Below are 12,521 nucleotides of genomic sequence, written 5' to 3'. Positions count from 1 at the left end.
ACCTGAACTGCAGTGTCTTCTCAGCTCTGAATGCCCAGTGCCCAGCCCCAACATGGGGCAAGAACACCACCACCACGGCAGTTTCTAGGCAGTTCTCATGAGCTTTTTACTATCAGCATGATTTTGCTGTTGCTTACAAGCGAAGGAGATTTCTCAAGAACATACAAAACTAACAGGCTTTAAAAGTGGGCAGAGTAAAACCATGTGTTATTTCAGAGGTATATATAAAGTAACGCTGGCAGTTGTAAAAGGGGAAACAAAACAGGCATTGTTTGTTGAAGGGGCAACAAAACATCAGCATGAGACTCTAGACGTTGAGGTCCTGATGCCCACGTCTGCCACAGGCATTCTCTGTGCTGAACCTGTCCCTTACCCCTCAGGAGCTGTTTGTCTAAAGCTTGTCATTTTGTCTCCTCTGGTGGAATAAAGGGCTTATTAGCTTTGTCTCAGCAGCAGGCTAATGTAGTCACACAGGCTTTGGACAAGAGCAGGCGTGCACCTTGCCAAATCAGAGGGTAGGTCATTGGCCCAGAGATGGCCACAGGGTGAAAACGGCAGCTGGTGGGACTGCAGCTATGTTGGGAAATGGCTCAATCTTCAATGTGAAAGAAATCCATGGCACTGAAAGGTCATCCCACATAAGCGGACACTCTGCCGTGACCTTCAGTCAGGCTATGCTTCGTGTCAGCCACACTGAACAATGAGCAGAAATGGCACGACTGTGCTTGCACACTTGCCAGGATTTCCTGTATGCCAGCAGTCATTGCTTACTTAATTGTATATTAACACAACTGCCTTCTTCCTAAATACTGGCACAAATCATCCAGATGTATCCATTTTTAATAAAACAAATTAACTGGTTGCACATGATCTTTTCCTATTTAATCTCTCACAGAAGATAGGAGAAATTATTTATGAAAAGTATGTTACATCCAAGATTAATTTCATTAATATGCTGTTAATAGAAATGGCACTGTTCTAGATTGTGCTATAGTAAAAATAATATTTGCAATAAGAATTATTCAAGCAGATAAGCTCAGTGGGGAAAAAAAGGACAAAATTCCTAGCATACAGGCTTTGGAGAGTCTTATCCCTTTTGTCCACAAAACCTGACCCCATTAGTTGGTCTGATAAAAGTGATCCTTCCTACTTCTTCCTTGGTTGCCTCTTTGATATCCTTCAACTGTTGGGGAAACAATATTATTGCAAATTACTATTGCTATAAAATTATGCAATTTATATTTTCTCTTTATTAACATTTCAGAATCAACTCAGTTTACTTATTTAAGTGGTGAATGCAGTTTAGAAGGGGGAAAATACTAATTTACATTTTTAAGTATCTTCTAACATAGAAAAGGCACTGTCAGTGTGAAAATCTTCAGAGAATGGGAGATGGCTGAGAATGGAAGTAATAATCATGTCACATTTAAGCCTGCATGATCTGTTTCCACAGAAAAAGGTTAGAGACCAACAAATTCTCAGTTTAGTTCAGTAACAAGTGAAGGCTGGCTAGCATAATAAGTTTCTGGGGAGAAAGCATTAGCCCGTATGTACAGAGCAGCCTCTGGTGGTCTAAGAAAAAACGGTAATATTTATAACGAAGGATAGAAATATGTTTTTAAAAAGGATGTATGTACATATTTAGCTATTTTACTCAATCCTCCATTCAACACATTAAAAACCAGATGCTTTTAAAATGATCTGTCAATATGCTTGTTAAAATCTGAATAGTAAGAGTATTAAAATTCATATGCATTCATTAGCGCGTAATATAAAAGTAAAATGCTTGTGTTTAATCATTCCATAAAAGTATTATAGTCAATGCTGATTATCAAAAAGTTTTTTTTCTTGGTTTGCATTGCTAAAATTGAAATCAAATTTACAAGAATGTTACAGAATTGATGACATTTTCTGTCTTCACTTGTGAATTCAGTTGGCAGATGTTTTCAAGAACAAAAAAATCTGTCTTATTACAAAACATATTAAGCAGGTTTTCCTGCCATAATGTTTGACATGATGTTTATTACCCAGACCAAATCAGTTCCTTTAACAAGCCATAATGTATGCCAGAAAGTACATTATTTCATAGTTAAGGAAACTTCCAGCATGAAACAGTTAGTACTTTGATCTTTCAAAAGCACTATGCTTAATGCACTTACACACTGCCACAGTCATTTTTATTTATACTCATTTTGTGTAAAAATACAGTGCAGTTTGATATTTTATATTTTAAGACTCTGCTTTTACATATTCTTGAATACCCCAGCTATTTTTTTCACTATGAAAATGAAGAAAAAACTTAAAGATAATTACCAAGGAAGAGTTCTAATTGTCCAATTCTTGGCAAATGTAGCTGCACAAGTAGGAACATCAACCAGACAGCTTTAATTTGTTCAAATGGCATTTCCTCATCAGATCACAACAGATCTCAGTGACCCTATGAGAACATAACTGAGGATACTTATTCCTGCTGCTTAACTGTCTGAAATAATTTCTCCAGCATATTTAATACAAACATATTTTCCTTCAATGTTAGATAAAGTTAAAGCCTTCCTGTGAGGAAATTTTTCATCTAGTCTATCTGTACCACTTTTTCCTACTTAGCAAAGTTGACATGAGGCCTGCTCAGGTTTTTCAAAACTCTTTGATGAGATCATTACAAATCATATACCATCCTTAAATATCTGTGTTGAGTGACAGCATGTTTTAATTTAAGAGCCTAGTGAGTCAAATGTACGCTATACTATACAGCGAGTAAAAATTGTATCTGAATTGCCCCTTGAGATCACTGCAAACCAGCACCAACACTGTTCCCACAGCAGCCTGTGGAGGCAAGTCCCTGGGTGCAGGCAGAGAGCAATCCTATGGACTCAAGCATGGGAGGCATGAAAATTGCAAATATGGCATTGCACCTCTTGCAATTCCTACAGACTTAACAGTTCTGACCAACAGAGTAAATGGAACCCTACTGATGGTCCAGTTTCGTTTCAGAAACTGATAAGCAGGGAAATTGCACTGTTTTGTCCCACAATATACTAAAGCAGGTACGTTTTTCTTTCTGTTTCAAAAAACTACCTGTACTAGAGTCTATTAAGAAAAAAACCCCAAAATAATTATTTCAGAATACAACACCAACTTCATCAGAAAGCCCAATTTTAATCAATTGGCCTGAGGAAGGAGACCACCAATCACACTTTCACTAAAACATATATTACTTCTTTCCTTGATTTGAGGAAAATCAAATAAAGCAAATATCAACAGTCATATTTAGGGCACAGAGCTGTGAAGAAAGGAACATGAGATGGAGTTACATATTTTTTATTTTGGGGGGTCAAACCTCCCGAAGCCAAATTTCATGCCTCATCAGGCAAGAGTCATGAGAAGGTAGAATTGCTCAAAAGGTTGATAAAAAGGTTCACTTTCAACAAGGGAACACTGAATCTCCAGGCTGACTGGACTTCTGTTCAAACAATACAGCAACATTGTCCACTGGATTCTCGTGGACCTTAAGACTGGTTGCCCCTCTTAAGAAGGAGAGTTTGGCTAGTGGGCAGAACACCATCTCATAAAAAAGCAGCAAAGAGAAAACACAGTGCCTTGTTGGTGACTTTGAACATATATACCCGCGTTCTTTTGTTTCCCACACTCAGGTATTTCTCAAAAGACACAGTAAATATTTATGGTATTCATGACAATCTTGTATCCAAGTTACTAACCCTTTTAACTACCCAGCAAAGTTAGATTTCTTCTACAAAAATTGTTATGCTAAAAAGAATTAATAGGGGCATATTAAAATTTAAGATGATTCTAACATGTATTGTGCTGGATTTTTCTCTGTTTCTCACCAGAAAGGCATACATTTTTACTGTTTTACCTTCACTGTGGAGTTTCTGACGTGTTTTACAGTTGAATGAAAATGTTAACTTTCATAGTAAGGGTTTTGGAAATTGTATGACTCAGTCTGGAATGTATTATACATAGCATGTATACGAAGCAGAATGTGCCAATGTGCAAATAATATTGTTTGTGCCCCCTGCAGAATTAGAAATCCTCGGATAGCACTGTTCTAATGATCCCATGCTGGTAGCATTACAAAGTGCAAAGGTTCACTGAGTCAGAAAAGGGCAAGGGACAGAGTTTCTTCATCATACCATTCTCAAATTATTCTAGCCTAAATATTTATTAATATATTAGCAAGATTCCTCCTTTATCTGCCTTTAGAAGTTCAGCTCAAACACAATGGATGGCTGCTCATATAAAAACAATACATTACAGGATAAATTTGCTACCACACAAGATGAACACTGGTATTTTCCACAATACATTATTAATTTGGCAGGTGATAAAAAACTATCAGGCTATAAATACTGCCTCCCCGATATAATACAATATAATACAATAAATGCATACATGACATGTGAAGCTAATATGCTGCCTAAGCTTCACTACAAAGTTTTTCTTATGAACACCTCTCTTTATAAAATTGTTTTTACTAAGTCTTTCTTAAATCATTTCTTTCTTGATAACCCTAGTGAGTTCCTTTGGGGTTTATTTGAAGTTTCCCTTTGAAATTAAAAGAAATGTTTTGTAACACTTCCAAAACATCACAATCAATAAATGACCAAAAATATCAATAGAATAAAGAGACAGGTATTCTGTATAAACTCTTGAACGCCATCTCAGTAATGTATTTGTTTTTAAAAAAGAATGCTATTTATTAGCCAATAGAGGCAATAAACATATGTATACATCAATAAAGAAGGGCAAACAAAACGAAAAGAAACTTACTCTAATATAGATCTGCATAGTTTCCTTTTCTTTTTGTGGATTTCGATACTTTTCGTAGAAGTCACGTCGCTTCTTTGTTTCCTTCGGGATTTTATCTTTTCTTTCCCTCTTTTCTGCAGGTTCTTCTGAGATATCAGAAGACAGCTGTATTTGGGCTTTTGTCTTCTCAACTTCAATATAGTTCTCATTGGGATTCAGAACTATTACTCCATAGCCTTCCTGTTTTAGAAGAGAGTCACACGCACACACACAAACAAGAAGAAATGTGAAAAGGGAGATTTAATGCTTGAAAATGCTTTGCATATACTTTAATGCTCTTTAGAACTTTTTTATTTATTTCAGAAACCTCACACAACATCATTTATAGAAGGGTTTTAAAGAATAGTCTGTCATTAAAGGGATATTGATGTGTGAATATGTATCTGTGCATGTACTTATGCTCATACACATCCCTCAGCATCAGAAAAGTTGCCTGTTTTACCTTTAAAATAATTTAGTATGTTGTTTTATTCATAAGCACTTTATATGACTTTTTCAGAAAACAATACAGGAACTAAAAGCAAAATGTTCCTTTAAGAACTCTACATAATAATGAATAAAAAGCTTTATGCCCAGCCAGTAAAAACCTTTAAAAGAAAAAGAGAGATTTTATATACAAAGGTAGATACATTAAAGAAAGCATGTGAAAATTATTCACCACATTTTAAAACAGCAAAACCTTTTGTCTAGCTGACAATAAGCACACCATGCAGAGGCAAATAGCAGCAGTAACAATGAATCAATACCAAAACTGATTCAGTGGTATTGCTTACAAGTCAACTCTCTATAGTGGGTCTGACTTTTTAGTGCATCTTTAAATCTGCTGTAAAAGTTCACTGGGATTATGCTGTATATTCAACAAATCCAGAGCAAATATGAGACCTGCAGGATGCTTTTGAGCATATAAGGTATATTTTTGTGCTGCAGGAAATGAGCTGGTTGAAAAAATATGAATTTATGAATGAGAAATAAATCTTGAATTAATCAGCCAATCAAATTTAAAGATTTTTAAATGATGGCAAATCACACAAAAATCATAGTATTTGTGGAAGATATAATTGCAAATGAAGGGAAAAAAGAGAAGCACAAGCATTTAACAGATGTGCCCTTAAAGTTAACATGGGTTCCCAGTCAAAACCAAGCTATCCTTTAGAAGTAAATTTTAGTAAAGACTTACTTTTTGGAAACATCTATATTAATTATCTAATGGAACAGCTTTATTCCAGCTTTTCACTTGGTGCTTCATTTTGCACTCGGTCCAGGCATGAGGATCAAAAGAGGTCCCCCATACCTAGCTGCCCAGAGCAAACCAACTCCACCCCAACAAAAGATACTTTATTTGGGCTTGCTTTATTCTAATCTGTAGAGCCACTCACAAACCTTGTAGTTCATTGTGGCCACTGTCAGGTAGACAGATTGTCACTCAGTGATTTTCTACAGTTGGACACACTCGACTAGTTATCAAAATCTCATCTGAAGGGAGTTCCTACCCCTCGTCCTTGTGCCCTTCTCAAACGTCTGCTGTAGCTTCTCCTCCCACCAAAAACCATGTTAAAGGGCACAGTTGCACTCTGCTAAACAGGGTGAAAGAGAGGCATGCAGGATACTACCTCTGGCATAAGTGACGTAGTCAAAAAAGATCACAATAGGCCAAAGAGAAAATTGTCTCTTTGTTAGATACAGCACCATAACAGATCTCCTGTCACATGATTCCCCTGCCCTGCCTGCCATGAATTCAACTGGGATAAATATAAACAAACAGGCAGATATATAAATAAACAATAGGGAAAGAGAGAAAGAAAATAGAAAATGAAAGACAAATTTTAAAATATATCCATGCCATGCCTGGCCATATTAATGCCCAATGCTGAACTATGAACACACGAACTTTCCAGCTTGGAAAATTCTGATGCCCAAAATTCATCACGGAGAAGAATATGGCTTACAAACATTCATAAATTCATATGAAAGAATAGTTTTTGAGCTTGCTACTGCCAGTTTTTGCAGTACTTGGCAGGCTGGTAGTTTTGGAGCTCTTAATCTTCTTGACCTGCTTGTTTTGAGCAGAGACGTTCTGTGTATTGATTTGTTTTGCTTTCTATACAATGTGAAATGCAAAATTCATATGTCTATTACAAATCCACAAGTGTTACAGGGATTTGAAGCTCTGTCCACTTTAACCTGATCACCAAACAGACACACAAATCATCAAAGAAGTGGAATTTGTCTAAGTTATTGATCATGTAACTTAAAATTACATGACTAATTTGTCCCATTTTCTGAGGACACAATGTCAATTTTTCACATAGATATCAACAGGTGAAATATGATTCTAATTTTAAATTCACTCTTTTATAAATCAATTAAAGGATTTTTATCAAATCTATTTTAAGCACTGTAACATGACTCCCTTTACCTTTTTTTTTTACAATTTCTCCCAGATAGCAGGCCTTTCCTGTCAGCAGAATTAAAATAATTAAGTAATAAATGAGCTAAGATTTTTTTTCCCCTCAATTATGGGAAAGCCTAAGTCTTTCTCTTTGGAAAGTAATCTCTTTTTGGACTGTTTTGCTTACATGATAGGGTGTATCTCCCTTTCCCTTGAACTTCTGCATCCTAAATTTCAAGATGAAAACAATGGCACCAGAAAGAAGATTTGAGAGTAACATATAAAAATCGACATGGAAAAATAAAACGACTGGTAAAATACACCCAATCACAACCGCTCTCATTCAGCCTTTATTTGAGTATATGCTACTGAACAGGAATACTCTGAACTAAAGTAAACAATGCGGCTTTTAACTTTGATTAATTTTTTAAAAATGTAATTTATGTGGGCATAGCTGCATTGTTGAAGTTTAATGCAATCAGAAAATGAAAAAAAAAGGAGGAGCTCTAATGCAGTGAATTTGAGAAGAGTGCAAGTCAATGCAAAACTCAGAACATGAGACCACTAATATCTCAAAAAAAGGCCTTTAGCAAACTTTAATAACAGATGAGATACCGTCTTTGGCATAACTGTTAACACAGACAAAAATCACATTCATTAAAAAGCATCCTTTAAAATGAAAGCCATGTTCAGAAATACTTTTTTGCATGCAGGACTGTAGCAATCTTTTTTCACCATATACAGTATCTTTATGCTGGGAAGTATTAAATGTGCCATTACTATGTATTAATTTACTATTTGTTAATTTGGTGCTAATGCAGCTATACTAAACAAATCAATGTCATTAAAAATACCAATTTCAGCCATGATGATCTTACATCATTATTAAAACATAGTGACCTATGACTTCAGTAAGTACCAATCAAGTAGGAGGGTTTCTAAATCTCGCCACCCTCAGTGGTATTAGGTGATATGCAAACATTAGGTATGTTTTCAATGTAGTAGTTTTCTCCTGTGTGTCCAGTGTACACAGAAAGGGAAACCACTCTCTAAAAAGTTTTTTCATGGTAAAATGCTGAGCTTTAAGGACAACTACCCCCCCCAATCAATCTTCAGCCATCAGTGTACCTGTGATAAGACCTTATAACTAGGACAGACACTGACAAATAGAACTCCCAGCCCCTAATCTACAAAATTACAATTTCTCTCTCAGACTAAAGCACCCAATTAACATCTCTTCCCCCCACGTGGTAATGCTTCAAGGTAAGTGAAATTCAATCTACACTAACTCCTACCATTCTCCAGGTTGCTGCTTCTGGAGGTAGAGGATTGTGATGACAAAATGAAAAGCAGGCTTACAAAGTCAAGAGTTGGAAAGAATCATGTATCTCTGTTACAACACCTTTACTACTAAGTCAGAACAATGTAGAAGGGCCTTTTCCATTATAATACATGAGTCAGAAATGGGGGATTGCTTTCTGCCTCTTACTGGAAGTTCGAGGGTAAGGTTAAAAAAAGAACTTCAAAGTATTTAAAGTAAATTCCAAATCTTTTGAAATTTCCCCTGCCTGACACATGAATACTGAGCCGAGACCACTCAGATCTGCATATTAATCCACCAGGGTGGGACACCATATGTGACAAGAGAGGTCAGAGCTGGAGAGGTATCTTTTGAGCTATGTAACTATCTTTTTGGACTGTGAGTGAGGATCTGAAAGAGATCACTCTCCTATGCTTGACCAACTTGAATTTTCAAGTTCAGGTTTCTATTTGGATGGTCAGCAGCAAGACCAGAATTAATTCCTTGGGGAAATACAACTCAAAACTCACTGCTCTTAAACCTGCCTGTGGTTAAAACAGACACAGCAATGTCCATTCATCTTTCTGAAAGAATTATGCTCTGTTCATTTCCCATCTTTACTGCAAGAAGGGTACATCTATGTCACTATTGCAACACTGTAGGTGCAACAGCAGGATGAGGTCATGACAACCAATCAGAAGTCACTAGTGAAGCGTTAAAGTAAACATAGCTGTTGGAGATGCAGCTCAGCTTGAAAAATGCCCCCTCCATTATTTGAGCAATTTTCTCAAGACGTGACCTGTGACTGAAACGCCTGAAATGTCAGTTGATTCCGCTTTCTGTTTCCACCCAACATACATTTTGGCAACTGCACCCTGCTAACATTGTGATATTTCCATTCCAGATACACCTCAGCCGCCTGAATTCCAGCACTGTGTCCGAGTATGTAAAAATGCCATGCTTCTGCCAAACACACTTTGTCCCACTAAGTTCCAAACTTCAAACAGCTCATCAGGTTAGGCAGGAAAAGAAAACGTGCCACAAAAAGATTTTAGAGGACCACCTGTTGTCTATTATTTTTACATAGCACTTACTCATAAATCATAACACAGGGTAATTAATCAAGCTGTCAAAGAGAAGGTCAAAGGTTATGTGGGCGAGTCAGAAGGTCATGCATGGGCTGATAGAGGTCAGGGTCACACTGCATTCCTCATTATCAAGTTGGGATGAGAGACGGCCCAAGCAAACAAAAGTGAAAGCAGATGGAGAACTAAATGGATAAAAAAGAGGAGAAAATTTCGCAAACAAAAAGAAAAGTGGAAGAATGTGAGTTACCTTCAAACGAGGAGGAGAACAGAGCAGAAATACACAGAGATGTTCTCAAAGGACTGAACATAATACAAAGAAACTGCAGTTTGATTATTTAAATACACTTACTATAACTTTCCATCCAATTTTTTTGCAAATATTAAGTGTTGCCACAAAATGTGTGTGGTAGTTTTGCTTCCATTTCACATCTGAAGTCAGTATTTTGAAGGTGAATTAAAAAAAGGAACATTTTACTGTGATTAATGCAGATGGAGATGTGAAATTGCTTCTAAATGCTTAAGTTTATTCTTGTTTATAGTGACAACCAATAGATGTTCAATAAAGAAGTTATAACCTGTTTGAACAATGTATAAAGAACTGTACCTTCATATACACGAATCTTTAAATACACAAAGCATCATAAAAGTCTTTCTAGATGACACAGCAGTTATAAAATATTCTACCATTACACTGACCTGAATTAGATGCAGAATACTGTACAAAATTAGCTGTCACCCTTCCCTCAAAATCTTTGTTAATCTCATTTTGAATGTTTTCAGCTTTATCAACACATGCATCAATGTCAGCTCCTTGGTTACTGAACCGTTGTACTTGGAAGAAGATATAATTAAAATGTTTTGGCACAGAAAAGGTGAAATTGTATCTTCTCCTGGTCCCTGAGGAGTCTGTAAAACATGTAGGATATATTGACAAACACACACCCTTGTCTAGAGCCCTGACATCCCAGGTCACCCAGCTGCTATTTATTTCAAAACATTCACTTTACACTTAGCCAAACTGCCACCTGCTGTGTAACTAACTTTTAATGGATATTAGAGCTATAGAAACAATAAACTCTTCATTTCCTTTCTGTTACTGCCTTCTAAGTCATCACTGCATTATGTCCAAATCTATTTGCATGCAGAACTGTGTTCATCTTATTTCACAACCTTTATGCTGGAAATTATTAAACATGCCATGACTATGTCCTACTTTACTATTTGTTCATTTGGTGCTAGTGCAGCTATACTAAACAAATCAATGTTCGAGGCTACAAAAACCTACCAGAAAAGCTGTTCCCACATTTTGGGTTTACTGTTGAAAAGTTTTGAAAAGAATTAATGTTTTACATCTCTCTATAATTAGCAACCCAAATATGTCTGAGTGTTAGATCTGCAACCCTGTTTTATTCTGTTTGTTCACAAGGTCAAAACTGAATAAAAACATCCATGAATTAAAAGGATTTTTACATCCTAAGTTGCTTACTGTATTCTTTGTAGGGAACTTGCATGCCTTTACCAGCACTAGTTGCTCTAGGATTTGCAGCAGAAAATTATTTCTCATGGCAAGTGAGACACAAGAACCTATGCTATAGCATTAATTTAATTCTGTGAATTAACAGAAAGAACTCTGTTCATGTTCAACTACTGCTTCAAGCATTGTTTAATAAACATCAGACCAACCACCTCTCCCTGATGTGGGATTTGGGCTATTTGGAGAAATTGCTGGCAACTGAATGGAAGTGAATCCACCCCAGCCATGCAGGCAGGATACTGGGCTGCAAATAATCTGTCCATAACAACTGCTCCGGCTGTAAAAACCAGCTTCTGCTTTTCTTCACTAAGTGCAAAGAAGCTTTGGAGTCTATACAGCCTGTGAAAGAATGAACCCACCAGTTTGTCCTCAAGATATCCTACAGGAACCCCTTCTGTAATTGAAGTCCGTACTCCAAAAGTTCATCCTCTCTCCTATTGCCTTAAAGACCTATTTTAATCTCTTTTCCAACAAAAGTTTCAAATGTTTCAGAGGGGTACAAGAAACAAGAACTAAGATTTTAATGAAAACGTTATTTACATTTAGGTAGAACTTTTTGAAAGCAACAAACCAGAAATAAAGTAATTAAAATAATTTTAATAAAGCCCACATGAATAACAAGCAATTATTTTTTCTAAACAATCTATCAATAAGGAAACCAAGGAGAATATCAGTTACCTACTGAAAGTTACGTTTAAATAAGGTGCAGATGCAAAGCTGGATTGCAGGGTTTTTTTAATGTTTCTATGGTATTTCCAAGCATCCCATTAGCTGACAGTAAAAGTTCTCAACTGCAAATTCGTTTTTCAATACACTTTGCCTCCTCCCTGAAAATGTCACAGTATGTCTTGATTATTCTCATTAGCACTTCATGATGAATATACCCCCAAATAGTCATTAAGTGTGTATTTTCTATGTAACACCACACAAAAAAGTAACTAAATTTATTCTACAATAAACTTTACTTCCTTTGCTGTTGTAATAGTGTAAAATTATTGTAAACATCCTCTCTTTCTCAAATCCAGATATTTCAATGGGCTCAGGGTTTTTTCTGATTTGTAATATATTTAGCTTGAAGAAAGGCAACCCAAGATGCCAAGATCTTATACTTTACCTTTCATTTCCAGAAATTTATATGTATTAAACTACCATGGGAAAAGATTAAATGCCAATCTCTTGGTAGGTCTGTATTTCAGTATTCTAAATGAAAAACACATCATGCACGTAAGTGTTTTCTGTAAAATACTGAAGTTATCCAAAGTCTTGAAAGACAACTCCCATTTAATGTTTTGTGACCAGAAATCCACTATCTCAATGACAGAGAATTCAGCTGCTTTTAGTATGTGCATGTATTTAGTCATTCCCTGAGAAAACAGACAATTG

At 36.1% G+C, this 12,521-nt stretch overlaps 1 protein-coding gene across 7 annotated transcripts in view; it reads right to left on the bottom strand.

Moving 5' to 3' along the window:
* FAM172A (family with sequence similarity 172 member A) overlaps positions 1 to 12,521 on the bottom strand; it is a 265,833-nt gene that overhangs the window by 125,661 nt on the left and 127,651 nt on the right. For all 7 annotated transcript variants that reach the window (XM_042013175.1, XM_042013176.1, XM_042013173.1 and 4 more), the window contains one exon: positions 4,789 to 5,007. In XM_042013175.1, coding sequence (XP_041869109.1) covers positions 4,789 to 5,007 — 219 coding nt within the window. The remainder of the gene's footprint in view (positions 1 to 4,788; positions 5,008 to 12,521) is intronic.

The sequence above is a fragment of the Corvus kubaryi genome, unplaced genomic scaffold (assembly GCF_017639235.1).
Source record: "Corvus kubaryi isolate FWS band 111438036 unplaced genomic scaffold, C.kubaryi_AGA036_p1.0 split1-37296, whole genome shotgun sequence".
In the NCBI taxonomy this organism is placed as follows: Eukaryota; Metazoa; Chordata; class Aves; order Passeriformes; family Corvidae; genus Corvus; species Corvus kubaryi.
Note: the sequence above shows the minus strand (reverse complement) of the source record. Positions and strands in the feature narration are given on the sequence as shown.